The 16,437-nt window shown below is 46.9% G+C and overlaps 8 protein-coding genes across 8 annotated transcripts; 1 reads left to right on the forward strand and 7 right to left on the reverse strand. All coding sequences in view use genetic code 12, as the record gives it.

Moving 5' to 3' along the window:
• Positions 1-102: 102 nt before the first annotated feature.
• TAF14 (TATA-binding protein-associated factor TAF14) lies at positions 103-889 on the reverse strand (the record flags this gene model as incomplete). The annotated part of the gene is made up of 2 exons (XM_029032937.2): positions 103-819; positions 881-889. The coding sequence occupies 2 exons, from the start codon at positions 887-889 to the stop codon at positions 103-105; spliced, it is 726 nt and encodes a 241-aa protein (XP_028893252.2).
• A 71-nt stretch (positions 890-960) lies between these two features.
• On the reverse strand, positions 961-2,307 carry CJI96_0003239 (uncharacterized protein; the record flags this gene model as incomplete). Its single annotated transcript, XM_029032936.2, has 1 exon — positions 961-2,307. The coding sequence occupies one exon, from the start codon at positions 2,305-2,307 to the stop codon at positions 961-963; it is 1,347 nt and encodes a 448-aa protein (XP_028893251.2).
• A 531-nt stretch (positions 2,308-2,838) lies between these two features.
• CJI96_0003240 (uncharacterized protein) lies at positions 2,839-3,354 on the reverse strand (the record flags this gene model as incomplete). Its single annotated transcript, XM_029032935.2, has 1 exon — positions 2,839-3,354. One exon carries the CDS (start codon positions 3,352-3,354, stop codon positions 2,839-2,841), a length of 516 nt encoding a protein of 171 aa, XP_028893250.1.
• A 2,260-nt stretch (positions 3,355-5,614) lies between these two features.
• Positions 5,615-7,930, forward strand: PPS1 (Pps1p; the record flags this gene model as incomplete). Its single annotated transcript, XM_029032934.2, has 1 exon — positions 5,615-7,930. The coding sequence occupies one exon, from the start codon at positions 5,615-5,617 to the stop codon at positions 7,928-7,930; it is 2,316 nt and encodes a 771-aa protein (XP_028893249.2).
• Positions 7,931-7,978: 48 nt separating this feature from the next.
• On the reverse strand, positions 7,979-8,593 carry DFR1 (dihydrofolate reductase; the record flags this gene model as incomplete). Its single annotated transcript, XM_029032933.2, has 1 exon — positions 7,979-8,593. The coding sequence occupies one exon, from the start codon at positions 8,591-8,593 to the stop codon at positions 7,979-7,981; it is 615 nt and encodes a 204-aa protein (XP_028893248.2).
• Positions 8,594-8,972: 379 nt separating this feature from the next.
• On the reverse strand, positions 8,973-9,810 carry HHO1 (histone H1; the record flags this gene model as incomplete). The annotated part of the gene is made up of 3 exons (XM_029032932.2): positions 8,973-9,603; positions 9,657-9,705; positions 9,762-9,810. 3 exons carry the CDS (start codon positions 9,808-9,810, stop codon positions 8,973-8,975), a joined length of 729 nt encoding a protein of 242 aa, XP_028893247.2.
• Positions 9,811-11,033: 1,223 nt separating this feature from the next.
• CJI96_0003244 (uncharacterized protein) lies at positions 11,034-11,984 on the reverse strand (the record flags this gene model as incomplete). The annotated part of the gene is made up of 1 exon (XM_029032931.2): positions 11,034-11,984. The coding sequence occupies one exon, from the start codon at positions 11,982-11,984 to the stop codon at positions 11,034-11,036; it is 951 nt and encodes a 316-aa protein (XP_028893246.2).
• A 1,865-nt stretch (positions 11,985-13,849) lies between these two features.
• On the reverse strand, positions 13,850-15,550 carry GPT1 (Gpt1p; the record flags this gene model as incomplete). Its single annotated transcript, XM_029032930.2, has 1 exon — positions 13,850-15,550. One exon carries the CDS (start codon positions 15,548-15,550, stop codon positions 13,850-13,852), a length of 1,701 nt encoding a protein of 566 aa, XP_028893245.2.
• Between the last annotated feature and the right edge of the window lie 887 nt (positions 15,551-16,437).

The following is a 16,437-nucleotide window of genomic DNA, read 5'->3' on the forward strand; positions in this document are numbered from 1 at the left end:
CGAAAACAAATCATGATTATAGACTTTTCCTTTGACGGCTATACATAACAGAGTTATTCCCTTTACAGAGAAACAATTATAAAAATAAAGGCGCTAGAAACATTAAGCCTCCCCCGTGTGCTTCTTGACGTAGTCCCACAAACTCTTCAACAAGGACTCAGGCAAAGTGTACAAGTCCATTGTAAACTCGCCGTTGTCCACGTCGTTCTTGATGTTCATTTCGTTAGTTCTGTTGTCTGTGACCATCTGCACAATGACAATCAAGTCGTCCTCACTTAGCTTGGTGAGGCCGTTGGCCAATTTCTCTAAATCCACCGACCCTTTAGTGGCAGCGCCGTTGGAGGCGCCCTTCAACTTCTTCAGCTTCGAGGCCAAGTCGCTGTCGTTTTTCCTCTTGCTGTCGTCCACAGGCACCGGACCCAGCTCGGCCAAAAGCTTGTTCAACTGAGCACTCTTCAACGGGATGGATATCTGATGATCCACAGTGTACGTCTCCTGCAAAAAGTTCAAGTCATGGTTGAATTTTCTCTCTCCCTGTTTCCCAGGAAGGCCCACCAAGTGCACTGCTATGGGGATGTCAAATTCACCCCAGCCTTGCTCCTCGACTCTGAATGGAGGCAGCTTGAGCGTTCTCACCGGGTTGGCAAATGTAGGGTGCAACGTGTAGGTGACCTTATCTAGAATCAGCGCCGTGATTTCTTCTCCGTGCTCGTTCAACATGGTGATCTCAATCGACCACTGTCTCATCGGGTATTCTTCCACCGGCGGCACATCCTTCATGATGCTCTGGTGAGTGGTGATCCTGATGGTCCGTTTCGTCTGTGGTTAGAACGCTGGATGGGCATTAAATCGCTAATTGTAAATTGTTTTCTGTACGTACCTCCGACATGGCTTGTTGATAGGTGGTGAGAATGCTTCCTTGGAGCTCACTTTTTCTCAACCCACCGTCTGGTGTGCACATCATGGGAGCAACACCAGCACTATTCCCATAGCCACCGAAATCACCCAAGGCAAGCACGGTGTGGGGGACCCAGAGACGAGGCCCTTTCGTGTTTGCACCGGTGGGCGGCTTCTGGTTGGGAGGATCAAGGCTCCAGAAGATGTTTTGCAGGCAGTGGAGACAGAGTCAGTGGGGGAAGAATCAGAGAAATGGGAGTACATGAGGGAATTGGAGGAATTGGAGGAATTGGAGGAATTGAAAATTGTAGTGTTGGAGAAAACAGGGTAAATAGTGTTGGAGGGTATTATGGAGAAATGGGAGCCGTTGAAGGGAAACTCACCACTGTAGTTGGATGAGGGAGGCACCATGGTGATCACCACAGAGAAGAAGGTGGAGGAGGAATTGACAGAAGGAGATGGCGCTTGAGAAAGAGGGACCAGCACGGATTGAATAGACAGACTAAAAGGTTCTTTTTGGTTTGTGGAAGGCTCCTTGAGGATCAGCTTCTCTTCAGCGGTGGAGGAAAGCTCCAAGGGCAGAGTAGTAAGAACCGTGGAAGTCATTTCAGGAGATAAGCACTCGGCTATTGCACTCGAAGTAGAGATATAGGGGTCCTTTGGCAGTGTTGTTGGCTCTGGGCTTGGAGAGCGATTGCCAGTTGGCTGCGAAATCGTGGAGCCTACAGGAGAAGATGCTGGAGGAGATGCTGGAGGAGCTGGAGGTCCGAGAGGGCTTGATGACGAAGAGTCAGTGGGAGTTACTAGAGAAGGAGCAGAAGGAGGCTGCAAGGGCTCAACAACTGGCCCAATGCTTCCTCTGCTGTCAGGTTCACTAGTCTGCCTAGTCTCGGCAGCCAGTGTCGACCTTGTGCTCAATATGGATCCAACAGACTCAGTAGACTCAGCAGATTCATTAGACTGGGGAAATCTACCGCTATGGGCATCTTTCTGACTGGAGAGGTCTGTTTCTGTATCCATTGAGGTGGCCCTTGGCACAGTAGAGGCTGCAACAGTGGTCATAGAAATCAAGACAGTGTCAACCAGCTCGCTGGTCTCAGAAATCACCACTGGATGCATCAGCTCGCTGGAGATACCTGAAGGTGGCATTTCTGTGACTGAAGGTGCCATCGTTTCCCCTTGTGATTTCCCTCTCTTAGTGGTGGGTTCCACTTGCTTCAGGTGCCTGGTCGCCGGTGTAGATCCCACGAACAATGGCACACTGCTGGTGGAAGTGGAAGCAAGAGGTGACTTTGTATTTAGTGGTATCTTTGGCGACTCAAAAGAGTAGGTGAAGTTGTTTCTAGGGACGAGACCTGGAGGAGAGGGACCCTGCTGTGTGTGATTTGCAGCCATTGACGAGTTGAGCATCACCAGGTGGTGGGGCGGCAAATGGCCAGGAACGGTTACGTAGACGGTTAAGGTAGCCGTGGTTGTCGAAATTAGAATCAGCTGGGCGAATATCGCCGGGAAAATCCAAAAGAGCTTCATTTGTGGAGTAAGTTGCTTGTGTAAGCTTCGCACTGTAGTAGTATGAGCCAGGTCGGCGAGGAAGTAGGTAGAAGGGAAGAAGGTGAAGGGATTATCGAGGGAGACACAAGTACATATCTAAACGTAATTCAAATCTAGGAAACATATCCGAAGTAACTTATCTGTAGCGGTATTTGGACTGCAGTCAACTTACACATTCGTGCTTCGAGTTCAAAGATCCTGATACAAAGAAAAGAATGCTACTACGACAATGTAAAGACCCTGAGATTTCTTCAGGACATTCTTTTCTGAACACTTTATCCGTGCTGTGCTATGCGAAGTTTATCAATTCATCAGTATTTACAGATATTGTATCCTAGCTGGACAAACCTCCAACATCACCTTAGAACGGTCACTTCATCACTCATACGCTCATTTCTTCCCAAAAACCTCTTTGTAGAGACCAGGTACCATCGCCTTGATCACCGAGGGGGAGGAGCCCCACTTGGTGGCCACATCGTCGGTGATCTCCTTGAACACACTAGCAATCTTCGTGGACGAATCCTTCTGCTTCAACTCGTCAAGCAAAGCCCTTAATTTCTGCTCAATTTCCTCTTCGCTGGCCACAGGCAACGCTATCACGTACTTGCGGATGATGTCCGCCTCCAGCTCCTCGGCGTGGGCTAAATCCTCACGGCCCTGAGCCTTGTATGCGTGAGCAGAGTCGATTCTCTGCTTGATCATCTTGTTCAACGTGCGGGCCAACTCGAACTCTGTCTGCTTAGCGCCGTCGATCTCGTTGTTCTTGACTGTCGAGAGCACCAGTCTGATTGTGTTCTTCTCGAGATTGTTTTTGGCAAGCATGGCCTTTTTCAAGTCGCCCTTGATCAGCGTGAGAAGCTGGTTGTATGCTGGCGAGGCCTGGAGTCTTCGAAGCGATGGAAACATGGAAAAGAATGACGATGATGTTGCGTGATGAAAATGGAAAGCTTGAAATTCGGTGCGAATCCCGAGGTACCTAGTAGGTCACTAGAAGATGAAGATGAGAGTTTGACAAGAGGAAAAAAAAAGATATATATATATAAACAAAGGGGAAAGACACTGAAATTCAGCTCTTTAATAACCTGATCTTGATTTTACGACATCACCTTGGCGGTGCCTTTGGTGAGACACTGTGGAAATGGCTGCAAAATGAGCACATTGTATGGAGAACCCAGCCATGAATGTAGCAAAAACTCGTTGACAATGAACGTAGCACACAAGTCAAGAAATCACTGGCAATTGGTCCAGATATCTCACGAGGTCAATCTTCAAAAGACTTCTTGCCACCAATTGTTGGCCATTCTCTCCTATCTCCAATACTCGTCATTATCACTTGTGGGCTAAAACTACCCAGTACGATCTCCACAAAGATTAGCCAATGAATACGCTCCTTGATTACGTAGTTCATGTGGCTGCAAAGCAGTTCACGTTCAGGGCCAACTTTACACGAGTCGGCATTTCCACATGGGCATACTGTAAGTACATCATATTCAGCCCAATTGGGTAGATGCAAGCAGGTGAGGACGCTTTTGTGGAATATGCTGGGCCACCCACAAAAGAGGCACACAAACCACACAGACACGCCATTGAGGCTTAACACGCCGTCAAACACGAGGTTGTCCCAAAACAGAAGACGTGTCATTCCTATGACGTGTTTGGTCTGTGCAAAGAGCGTTATCAGTCACCCGTAAGCGGTAGGTAGCTAGGAGGCCGGGTAGGCGGCACAAACACGCAGGAGGCAATGGGATGTTGACGAGTAAAAGGTAGTATTATGGTCTATTGGGGCAACTGACGAGAGCAATTGACAGCAGCCTGTGATGACAGCAATTGACGAGGGCAGTTGACGGAACCGGAGAGTTTGATGGCAGTGAAGGTGAAAAAGTGAATTCAAATAGGAAGATGACTCCGATCGTGACTCTGAGCGAATCCCGGTATCAAAATCCCCGAACTATGTTCAATTTTTCCCGATAAGGACCTTAATTACGGTGTCCCATTCCCTATCGCTCAGACCCGTCAAGCGATATTTTTTCGCAGCCAGCAAATCCAGCACATTCCCAGGGCGCGCAAATTGTGGGGACTGCGCTGAGAAGGGAGAGAAAAAAGCTTCTTGTGGCGCCCAGCCGGGCCCAGGGTCCACACGAAGCGTAAAGTCTATTAACGATGGAGTTGGAGTAATGAGGAGAGAAGGATGCGGTGGGCGAAGGGAAGAACAATATTGAAGAAAAAAAAAAAAAAAGATAGAGAAAAAATAGTTCAATTCTCGTCCCTTCGTTCTCTCTTTCCTGATTTCCTGACTCAGTGTCTTCCTGATCTCTTCTTTGACGCTCCCACAGCCCTCACACCACGAAAATCTAGTGCTGCCCCCACGCATCTTATCAAATGACCATCTCAATTCCCACGTTATCAATTGCGATTCCTTCACCAACGGCACTGGTCTCCAACGTCTTTCCCAATTTCGACGAGATTCTACCCAATTGAGACGGAATGTCCCACACGAAGCCTCCTCCAGGCTCGTTGTCTCGTTTCGGGCACCTGGCCCTGGGGGTCTGGCTGGCGCACGGCCTAATGCTTCCCTTCACGCCTGCGCGTACTAAAAGGCAGGTCTTATTGTTTTGCAGCCAACCGCACACACCTTCTAGGGGTACAATTTGTCACATTCAGAGATGTTCAGACAAAGCAACAAGGACAACAAGACCATGGGGCAACGATACCCGATTTGAAATTGCGTTTGAATCGTCACAATTGAAAAATCCCCAGATTTGGCCATCCGCAGACGATTCCCTCGAGGGTTTGCACTCAGTAGCCTGGCCTGCTTCCACCTAGACGTCATGAGCTCCAGTCTAACTTCTTCCCCACAGGCAATTGCTCCACAGCGCGTTGTCGCTGACCTACGCTTTCTTAAGTGCACTCAGTGGACATCCTCTCCTCAGGCTCCTCCCAGGCTCCTCTCCTCAGGTGTCTGCCGCCGCACTTCGCTTGCTTCTCTCCATGCAGCCAGAGAATGCTGTGGGAGGGCCTGCCTAAATTTCGCATTTCGCACCCCATTTGTTCACTTGCTCTTTTGCAACCATTTAAAACAGGGTTCACTGCCTGCTTACCTGCCTTCTTTTTTTTTTTTCTTCTTTTTTAATCCTCTCCAATTTTTTTTGCTACTCCCTCTCTTTATATGTCATTGGACTGCCTCGTCAATGTTTCTTCGAAATCAAAGTCAACCCTTTCCTTGAGCACTGAGACTGCCACAGCATGTACCTCAGACATGGGTTCTGGGGCCCAAGCTCCACCTAGAAAGGACTCCGACTCGACCTTGGTGGGTGACCTGTTTAAGCTTCTTGACCATCTACCCTTTGGTGACGTTTCTCCTTCAAGACCATCATCGGTTTCCTCGGTCAACACTCGGGTGTCGTGCTTCGGGGCCCTAGATATTTTCCATGCTTCCCTCAGGAGACAAGACGACCAAGTGTTCGTGATATCGTCACCAGCTCAGCTAAAGCAGTTGCTTGATTTCTTCTACAGTGCACCTGAACCCTTGGCGCCGTCCTCAGCGGTGTTTCCTTTCTTGCATGGCATGTCTCAGATCAAACAGAGGATATACTTCCACGATAAGTTCGACCCGGCTACCGACTTGGATATCTTGAACTATCCACCAGACGAGCTTGCGGAAATGTTTCCTCACGATTTGTCCTCGGAAACGCCCCAAATTCCATTTAATCTCATGACTATCAACACCCTTGATACTAATAGACCGCAGCTCATGAACTCCATCTCCTTCAAGGACATCCTCACTTATAAAAACGACTCTTGCTTTGACAAAAAAGACGATTACGATACCCGGATGTACAAATCCTTCAGCGAAGTCCACGACCTTGAAGATCCGCCAGCTTGCACTCAGGAGCTCTTGAATCGAAACTTCCATTTACAAGCAAGACATATGGCCCTGCTCTCCCACTTTGTCATTTACAACAACGTCATGAACCGCTCCGCAAACATGAAAGCGATCAACGTGATCAAGAAGTTAAAACTGGAGCACCAAGCTATTTATGTGGTTGAATTTGCCGCAAGTGAGTGGCCGCAGTGCACCCCTTACTTGGAAGACGATGTATCCTACTCGATAGGTAGTCTTTCTCCTTTCCTTAAACACGAGCCCTACCAAAAAAAGCTTCAGGTGATGGAGCAGCAGTTGATGTGGCAGCTCAACGGCACGAAGGAGCTCTTCCCCAAACTATACATTGGCAACGTTTTCAACTTCAAACTGCTTGAAACCACCAAACACAATTTTAAGTTGCATGTCCACTGCCACGAGAATGCCAAACTCCCCTCCCTTGACGCCTTGCGCCTAATCTGTCTGTCGTTGAACTCCGGAAAGAGTTATGAAACATACTATCTTGAGTTTCCTAACTCAATTGCAAAGTATACCACTGAGCTTTCACCTACGCAGGTTTTGAGCTACGTCAATGTTCTCAAGATTATCCACACGATAATTGTAAAGCAAAAGGCAAAAGCATTCATCTACTCATTTGACGGGTTCACTTCCCTCTCGTTGTTGATACTTAGTTTGTCGATGCTCTGGACAGCAGACTCCGTCGAGGAAGCAGCTCTCAATATCTTTCGCAAACCTGCTTTCAAACTCTATCTATATCGAGAAGACTTCAGTTTCCTTAGACAATTCGAGCCGTATATATTATGGCTCAGGAAGAGCTGCATCAGCTCAACTAATCAACTAGAGCTCCAATTGCCACTTCAAGAGATTGCCGAAATGCCACGGGCACGACTAGACTGTTTTGATTGGTTTGAGGAAGGCAAAGATATCAATTTTCCAGCATACATTTACGAGACTCTATTTCTCGGATCTGCGGCACACAGCTCCTCTGTTACTGTTCTTGCAACACTCGGAATCAAGCGCCTCATATCTGTGGACAAACTCCCAATTTGGTACCATCTACTCTCATGTGTCCTAGAGCACGAGGCGCCTCCCTTTGAAGCAGACGTTATCAAACCGATTTTTCTGTTCAACAACGACAAGGCTAAGGTGTATGAAATCCCAGTTCCTGAGGAAATCCGAAGGATACTCAAGTTTGAGGTCACAACGATCTTATACATTTATAATGTTCGAGACGACGGTAAGGACTCGATGTTACCCTTGCTTCTTGAGTGTCCCGAGCACGTTCAGCGGAAGCTTCTTGTGAACCCTGAGGAAGCATCAAGTAGAACACTCCTACATTGTCGCGTGGGAGTTTCTAGATCTGCAACGCTAGCGATAGCCTCTGTCATGAAACACTTCCACATGGACGTTTTGGAGAGTTACCTCTATGTACGCGTAAGGCGGTTCAATGTGGTGATTCAGCCCAATCTTCGTCTCTTCTACGAGCTCTTCTTGTATGACGAGATGTTGCAGCGCAATAGAGACAAGAACTTTAGACGAAAACACTGCTGGTGGGTTGTATGCGACCAAATTGCACGACTCAACCAGAGCTATGCACGATAAGCCCCAGCTGGTCTGGGATCCAACTTTCATTGTATTTTGTTCTTATATTTATTGAGCTTTTTCCCACATGGTGTACTCATAGTTGTAGCTTCCTTCTTCGTTCAATCCCCTCGGAACGTCAAGACCGACATATTGCTCGAGCTTGTCATGCTCCAGACGCTTCCACTTGGAAAGGTCCCAGTCCAAGAAAGTGTCCATCTGGGGCTTGTCAGCGTCCTCACCCACGAAATGCACCTGTGTAACAAGCAAGTTGTCTACTCTCGAGTCCAAAATCAACAGGTTATAGATTTGAGAGCCCCCTATTATGAAAATCTTATCAAGAGGCATGTCTTTAAAACGGAAAGAGTCTTTTTCGAAATGCTTCATTACACTGTCAAATGAACTAAAGTGGTACACGCCATTGGAATCTATCAAATCGTCGTTCTTTCTCGATAGAATAACATTCAATCTCCCTGCAAGCGGTCTGAACCGCTCTGGAATCAGCTCCCACGTCTTTCTGCCCATTACTACCGCGTTTATATGTCCATCTTTAGCTTTGGAGGTGACGTCCTTGAAATACTTCATTTCGTTTTTGAGACGCCACGGAAGTGAGCCTTTGGCTCCAATTCCCATAGAGGGCTGGAGAGCAGCAACAATAAGGGAGATTTTTGGTCGAGTCGACATCAACTGGGGAGATATTTTGATTGAGTAAGGTTCGAAAGTGTTGAAGTACGCGCCCGTACAGGAATATCAAGGGGTCTCCAGGCTCAAATGTGGTGAACAATCAATTGAGCTATAAGTGGGTTAAAAAAAAATTATCTGCTTCTTTGTGATATGCTCACAGGTACTTACCTGTGAGGTAGCTGGCTCTCAAACATATTGAGTTCATTAGTACACAACAATAACTAAATATACATCGTCAAAACAAACAAGAGCTAGTATACAACAAAGCAAAAAAAATAATAACGGCCGCATACAGACGGCGCCATTAATTCAAACTGTAGAAAAAAAAAATCAGGTGGAACTAAGGACATTCGATCGTCATATCAAAGTATTCGTGATTTTAAGCGGCAGCAGCCACGATTCTCGACCGGTGTGCTCCTCTTGAAGCCGACTTGGGCGTTCTAGACGTGGCTTTAGACGTGGACTTAGCTGTGGACGTAGACGTGGACTTCGACGACGACTTGGTGGTCTTAGACGTTTTTGTAGCAGTCTTACTCTTAGGAGCAGCTTTAGCCGCTGGCTTGGTCACTTTCCCCTTGATCGTCTTTGCTGGCGCCTTAGCGCTGGGCTTTGTCTTTGGTTTAGTAACCTTCGAGGCCTTTGCAGCAGACAGCTTTGCAGAGGCTTTGGTTGTCTTCTTGGTGGTTGTAGCTTTGGCAGGAGCCTTCTTGACGCTCTTGGTTGACTTGGCTGGCGCAGCCTTGGTAGCAGCCTTCTTCGTCTTGGACGCCGTCTTCACCACCTTTGCGGTCTTAGTAGGAGACTTCTTAGCTGAAGGTTTCGTCACCTTCGCAGCAGTGGTCTTGGGAGCCAATTCCTTCTTGGCAAGCTTGACGGGGCCCGAGGGACCCTTGGGCTGGGCAAAGTCGCCGTTCTCCACGCCTTTTCTCAACGTGGCGTTGAACAACGAGTCAAAGTTGGGTGCCTTCACGGCAAAGTTGTCGAGAACAAACTTCTTGATGGCCTGGCGGCTGAAAGTTAGTATGCGTTGTGAATATCATACAAAATGTGTCAAATAACATACGAGGAGCCTGCTCTTTCTTTTAAAGTGGAGATTGCGGAGACGATCATGTCTAAAGTTAGTAAAACCAAACAACAAAAAAGCAGAACGTAAATTGCTCCAACATACCCTTGTATGTGGCCTTTGAGGCAACGACTTGGGGTTTCGATTTAGCCATTTTCGAGGTTTGTGGTAGGAAGAAGCACTTGGTGATGGAGAAACAAAAAACAAACAACACCCTGGATATATAAAGGAAGCACAACAAAGGCGAGCAGGGGTCCAAGCGCGAATGCACCAAGCGTGGATCGAGCTGCAAAAGTGCACCTACGCAAACGGCGCTACAGCGGGTATAGGATGTAATTCAACAAATACCGGTTGTCAACTGGCTTTTCCGGTGCTCAATTGATTATTACCGAGGTCACTTATCTCGTTTTTATCTCTTGTTCTTTCGTAGGATAGAGAGGGATCTCTCGTGCGAAACGGGATGCGTTTGGCTGGCGCCTCACCCAGACGTTCTCAATGATTCGCTATGGCTACAATGTCACAGAGTACTTGAAGACTTTTACTTCACATTTCAATTGAGTTGATTAAAAATCTTACAGTTATAGAAAAATTTTGGCGCACATTCCAAACTTAGCTTCTGGGACCGCCCAAGGGGGATCTCTTCTCACGCATGACCGCCGCAAGCGAGTGGCTGCGAAATACTGCCTGGTGGGTTTCCATACGCCTATGGAATCTGTGGACATGGTTCGTAGAGTCGGCTGTTGTGGGATTTTGCCTCCCACTATGGCAGTTTGAAAATGACTTTGCGCTTGTTAGCACCAATTTGGGTCGATCATCGCTGTTGGATTTGGAGAAAAGCGCAATTGTGTTCCAAACTTAGATAGTGGGTGTGGTGATGTAATAGGTGCTGTAAGTGAAATGTTGTTCGAATATTTAGTTGAAGCTGATGAAAATGAAGCTCTTGTGCTTCGTATTTTGGCGATTGAGTTTTCTTCCATTGCTCCAGTCCACAATGGAACAGAAGAGGAAAAGTAAAAACTGGCTGTCGAGCAGACAATATGAGGTTCCTTGAAGGTGGCTTCATTTGAAGCAAGAAAAGCATCGCAGTTACAGCTATAATGGTAGTGAGAACCCTTTCGGCACATTGATCTCTTTATCAGCTTTCTCCTGAGATTTTCAACTAAATAGGAAACTCGATTGGAGGCTCCTCTGGGACATCCATTTCGTGTAGAGACCAGCTCTACACCCCAACATTGAATACCACAACTGCCTCCCGCTCACTTGCTACCGCCACCATCTGCTACTAACGCCCTCACACGAGCGCCTCGTTGTCATGACATCTTCAAAACCACAATATCTACAAATCTAAACCCCCTTCTACTTAACGCCCCTTCAAAATCATGGACACACCTCGTGCTCATTCCACAAGTGGTATTCGTCTTTCTCGTAAATGTAGCGCCTGTCCTTCTCCATCTCGTAATAGTCCACCGTGTCCACAAACATCGCAACCACAGCAAAGTTCTTGAGCCCGCTGTCCTCGCCCTTGCCATCAACTCCTCTACTGATTTTGTCGATCATATTCTGTTTCTCTTCGTCCAACAACAGCCTTGGCGCTGGTCTACGGAATGACAGCTTGAGCCCTTTAGAAAGATCGCCCCACACCCTGAGCACCTCGGCGTCCCAGTCCTCTTTCGTGGGGGGAGTAAACTCGACATGCGAGAGATCTTGCAAATTGGGGTACGAAACTGCGAGATTCTGGTGTTCGAGACTGAGTTTCTGCGACGTTGCTGGCGCAACAACAGGGTAGCTAATAGGTTCACATTGTGGATCGCTTACGGCCGACGCCGTCGTCGTACCGTTTCTGCTTCTGCTCTCCTCACTCGATGCAGACATCTCCAAGCGGCCCTCGTCCTCCTCTTTCTCCTCATCAGAAGCCTCAGCTTCCGAATCGCTCAGGGCATTGAGGCTCTTCAGTATGATGTTCCTGGGCTGTATGCTGGTCAAATCTATGACAGGGGCGTGCTCCAGATCGATGATCCGGGCTCTTCCACGGAACCTGAACTGTTTGCGTGTTTTTTCGAAGTAGTACACCGCTTCGAACTTGTCGTTGTTCATGAGCTCGCCGTACTTGTCCATTCTCTTGTCTGTGCAAAAGAGCATCACGTTTGTCGAGCTGTTGTTGAAGAGGCTGCCTCTGTGCACCAACGTTCTGTTTTTAGGGTACCCTTCCTTGTCGACCGAAGCAAACTGGAACGTTGTAAATGGCGGTTTATGATCTCTTGCGGCTGCTTCGGCCTCAAGAGCAGCCGAAAACGCAGGCACCCACGGAGCCATGTACTGGTAAATCATGGGGTAGGAAATGAAGGATTTGACTCGAAGAATTATGCAAAAATCCTGGTGTAAATGATTGTTACTATGCTTCTATGGGTGTAACTGTGAAATGTGGCAGGTCTGCCTGATGGGTTCGATGCAGCAGGAAAAAAGGCAGAAAAAAGTGCACTAGACGACCTGGAATGAAATTGCAATTGGTTCCTGGAACTTAGTCGGCTGGAAGTGATCTGTCGGTTTTGGAAACTATGAAGACTTCGACAGCGGGTTCACTTTCAGAAAAAGGTGGTTTTTGCCCTCAGGGTCCGATCAGTCTGGCGATAAATTAGGCTTGTGGTCAGAAGACGTTAATTGCGCACTGGACCACATGGGTGCTACAGTGCATATGGGACACATCGAAAGAATTCGAGAGAAATATACATGTAGTGTGTGAAAAAAAAATTGACATGATAGAGGTAAATATAACAAGACTGAAATCCCATTTATTGAATACCCGACTTGTACACTTTGCCGTGGATAGTCTTTTGTATGAGAGCTCCCATTGCCTGCAAAAAAAGCCTAAGTCCTTCTCTTTAGAGTATTTGCTCCGAGAGTTGAAAGTTCCTTAAGATCTACGAAGGAAAGGAAAAGTTAGAGTAAGCATGAGTTGGAACCCTCAGGTGAATTTTTCCGATGAGAGTCCGCCGTTTGTATTTGGTGGATAACAGCGTGTTGGAAGTAATTCTGAGTAAGTATCAAAGTGGAAGTCACCAGAGAGGTTCAAATGAAAAACAAATGTCCTCTGAACAATATGTAGAGAGGATTTGAGGGCTAAAATCTCGGGATCTTCGAGATTGTTTCGAAAGACATTAAGTCTATTTGTAGCACAAGTTGGTACCTTTCCTCCGGAGAAGTTTGAGCGATGATGCCAGTAAAAGTAAAACCTCGTGTCTAAAACATCTCGCCTGATTCTATCGCTTCCTCTATCGTGAACCTTGTTTTCCATACAAGTCGTGCCTCTTTTCATTACAATAAACAGCTTTGAAGCTCATGATGTAAACAGAATCACATGTCAAGTTGCTCTGATGCAACGCTTCACAACCTCCCAGAGCACTCTTTCCTTGAATACAGCAAGCAGTGAGAATCAAAATGATATTACGCAAAGAAAGAGGGTCATAAAATATCCTAAATTATGGGCAGTAAATTGTTCAATATGACTTAAACTCTTAGCAGAATGATAGCACATTTACTTTGACCTTGTAGCTTGAGTTGCCTAGCAACATTTTCTACCATACTGCTGGTGTTCGACTGTTCCAGTGGTTTTCGGTAAGATTTTTGTAAGACTCAAAAAAAATGCTCAGCAAGTATTAAGTCTAGTATCTAGCCAACGCAAAAAATCATTAAGTATTATATTTATTCTTCTTTGTATCGAAGGAAAGGCACTAAAGTAAGGTTCGAAAACAACTTTGTCATTGCATTGTCATAGCAAGTAGGTTTTAGAAACCCGTTTGATATCCGGTCAGAAAATTTCCATCAAAATTTCTATGACGTAAAATTGTGTTTTCGAAATCTGTCCAAACGTTTTAAGAACAACCCCTATCGAGTTCCCGAAAGCAATTTCACATTATCTCGTTTGCCTTTTTTTGCAAACGCCGAGATAGCCTTCCAAGCTTCATTCCGACAATGCGTTTATCTTTTGCAACTTACCAATTAGGCAGGTAGAGCAATGCGCTAAGGTGTAACCATCACGCCCAAAATCACTTCAACCCCACCAAATTTTGAACCTTCGCAATCAGAAGCCTATTTTTGGGCATATGCTTTTACATTGTTTTCTTTTGAAACATTTATTTCGGCCGTGACCGTGGCCGTGTTCTCTATTACCCGAATATCCATGTCCTGAATCCAGCTCAGGACTTTCTGTCCTCGGTACTGTCCGAAGGATGATGCTTGACACCATCGTAAACCTCCACATCATCATCTGAGTGAGCAATGTACTCGTCGATGTTGGGTCTTGGACCGATGTACCACTTGTGGGCATCGACCGCAAACCAGATGATGAAACCAAGCATGGGCCCGAAGAACACCAAAGCTGTCCAGTTCATATCCACAGGAGTAAGATTCAGACCAGCAGAAGTAGGGAAACACAAGAATGGAATCATTGTAAACACAAATGCAATAGCTACCAACCCAATGGGGAGAGACATGCGGCCCAAGTTCCAAGGACCAGGGCGGAATGTGTGTCTTGAATAAGTAAGCTTCAAAATTGTAGGCATGATGAAAGAAATAACCGAGGAGATACCTCCTACAGAGAAAATGGCACCAATAGCCGTTTCACCGCCAAACAAGAGAAGTAAGAAAAGCTGACCCAAAAACATGTTGATCCAAACAGCGTTGATAGGAGTCTGTGTCCATGGGTGCACAATCTTCCAGTATTTCGAAAGTGGGAAGAGCCCGTCTCTGGAGTAGGAAAACGTAACACGAGAGGCAGCTAACATACAAGAGCAGCCCATGAAGAAGGATGATACAATGGTCAACGCAGTGCAAGCTTGAACGCAAGGTTTTGATAAAAATTGCGTCAAGTAGGTGACATACGGTTGGCCCAAGCCCAAGGGATCCTCGGAAATCATATCGACGCTCACCACAGTGTAGGCAATGGCAATCATAAAAATGAAACCAATGGCACCCCCAATAGTAGATGTCAAACAAATGGCTCTGGGAGCAGCAACAGCAGCGTTAGAACACTCCTCTGCTAAGTGGAAAGGAGAGTCATATCCAGACATGGCCCAGATGACACCCATAAATGATACAAGCACAGCGACACCAGTAGGAAAATCTGTTTGGTTGTCAAAGCCCCAGGCCATGGAGTTGCTGTTAAACTTAGGGATCTCGCCGCCGTACATGCCGAGTCTATCGTTGGCGGCGAAGATAATGACGAAAACGATGGCCAAAAAAAGCATGTTCACCGAGGTACTCATGTTGTTCAACCAGGCCAAATATTTCGTGGGCATACTGGACATGATGGCGTGAACGATGTTGATGGCGGTGGTTAGAAGGTAAACGTGCCATCTTTCAGAAATATAGTCTGAGCCGTATGAGGCCAATGCAAGGATCATCGAAGCACCACTGTAGTTGCAACTGGGAGCTGCGGTGATCTGACACATCCAATTGGAGAAACAAGTAATCCACGTTAAGAAAGGCGCCCATTTCTTTGGCGCTAGCTGGGAAACAGCGTAAGGTGTGCCAGCGGAAGTAGGGAACGCCGAAGCAACCTCGGCCATAGAATAAGCTACCGCTGTAACGCCTATGATGGCCAACATCCACGGAACAGGAGAGCAGCCCACCACCATCTGCTGGTACTCAAATGTAGCAGCCACCGAAGGTAGGAGCCCCAACACAGAAAAAGATACGGCAAACACCGACAAGCCAGTGAACTCACGCCGGAACTCTTGCTTGTACCCCAAGGCCAAGATCATGGCCTCGTCGCTCTCAACAGCGTGATCGATGTTCAACACAATGTCCTGGTTGGACATCACCGACTGGATGTGCAAATCATCAACTCTGATCTGAGAGGTGACAGGATGGACCTCTGGGTCCGAATGGCTAGACATTACGAAGATATGAGGGTGATAAGAATAAAGATCGAAAAATCAAACCTGAAAAAAAGAGAGGGCGGAGACGGCTTTTTTATGGCCCTGTGGGTTTGCAAACGTAGATAAGGCAGTTTGCACAATCTGAGGCCAGTTGCAGGGTACGTTCCTGGTTCTGGAGATGGTATCGTGGGGCTATCCCGAAGGGGAACCTTGGTGCGGCATTCTGGCGATGCCGCTAATCGAGCGGGAAGTAGTCCTCTACATACTTTTTCCAACGAGATTGAATTTGGAGAAAAGAGCAAGTCTTTGCCGCCAAAACGCCATCCAAATAATCCCTTTCTACCAAAACCATCAAATTCAGTCCAAGCGTTCTGCTAGTTTGCTGGGGTCCTTTCTCTGGCCCCGGGCACGCCAGAAACTTTTTTTTTTTTTCTTCTTCTTTTTTTTCCTCTGCGCTGTCTCCGCGATGGGTGCAAACTCTCTCTTATCAAGCTGCCACAAAGATAACTGCCGAGCGCCAATAGTTACCGAAGATAGCTTTGAAGAAAAAAGGCCACATCCAAAATTGTAGACACTCTGCTTTGTTTTCTCAATAGTCTCCTCGCTTCCGTTTTGTGTTACCAACCCGAAACTCTTAGGCCGTTTCATTGAAGCCTGCCTAAGGCAATGCCTAGGGCGAACACTTCCTGCCCCCGCCCGGGGTCTGCCACTGACTTTTTGTGGAGGAGACAGAGAGTGGGTACAGTTAATGTCGGCATACAAAAGTTTGTTGGACTTTGTCGCATTGTGCTCGTAGATGAAAATGTGAATTGCTGCATTTCTTGTATATCTTCAGTTCTTGGTGATTTTTTTTTTTTGACATCTCGTGTATTCTTTGGAAGCCTGCCTTCGTAGCGCATAAACCT

The sequence above is a fragment of the Candidozyma auris genome, chromosome 3, assembly GCF_003013715.1.
Source record: "Candidozyma auris chromosome 3, complete sequence".
Classification (NCBI taxonomy): domain Eukaryota; kingdom Fungi; phylum Ascomycota; class Pichiomycetes; order Serinales; family Metschnikowiaceae; genus Candidozyma; species Candidozyma auris.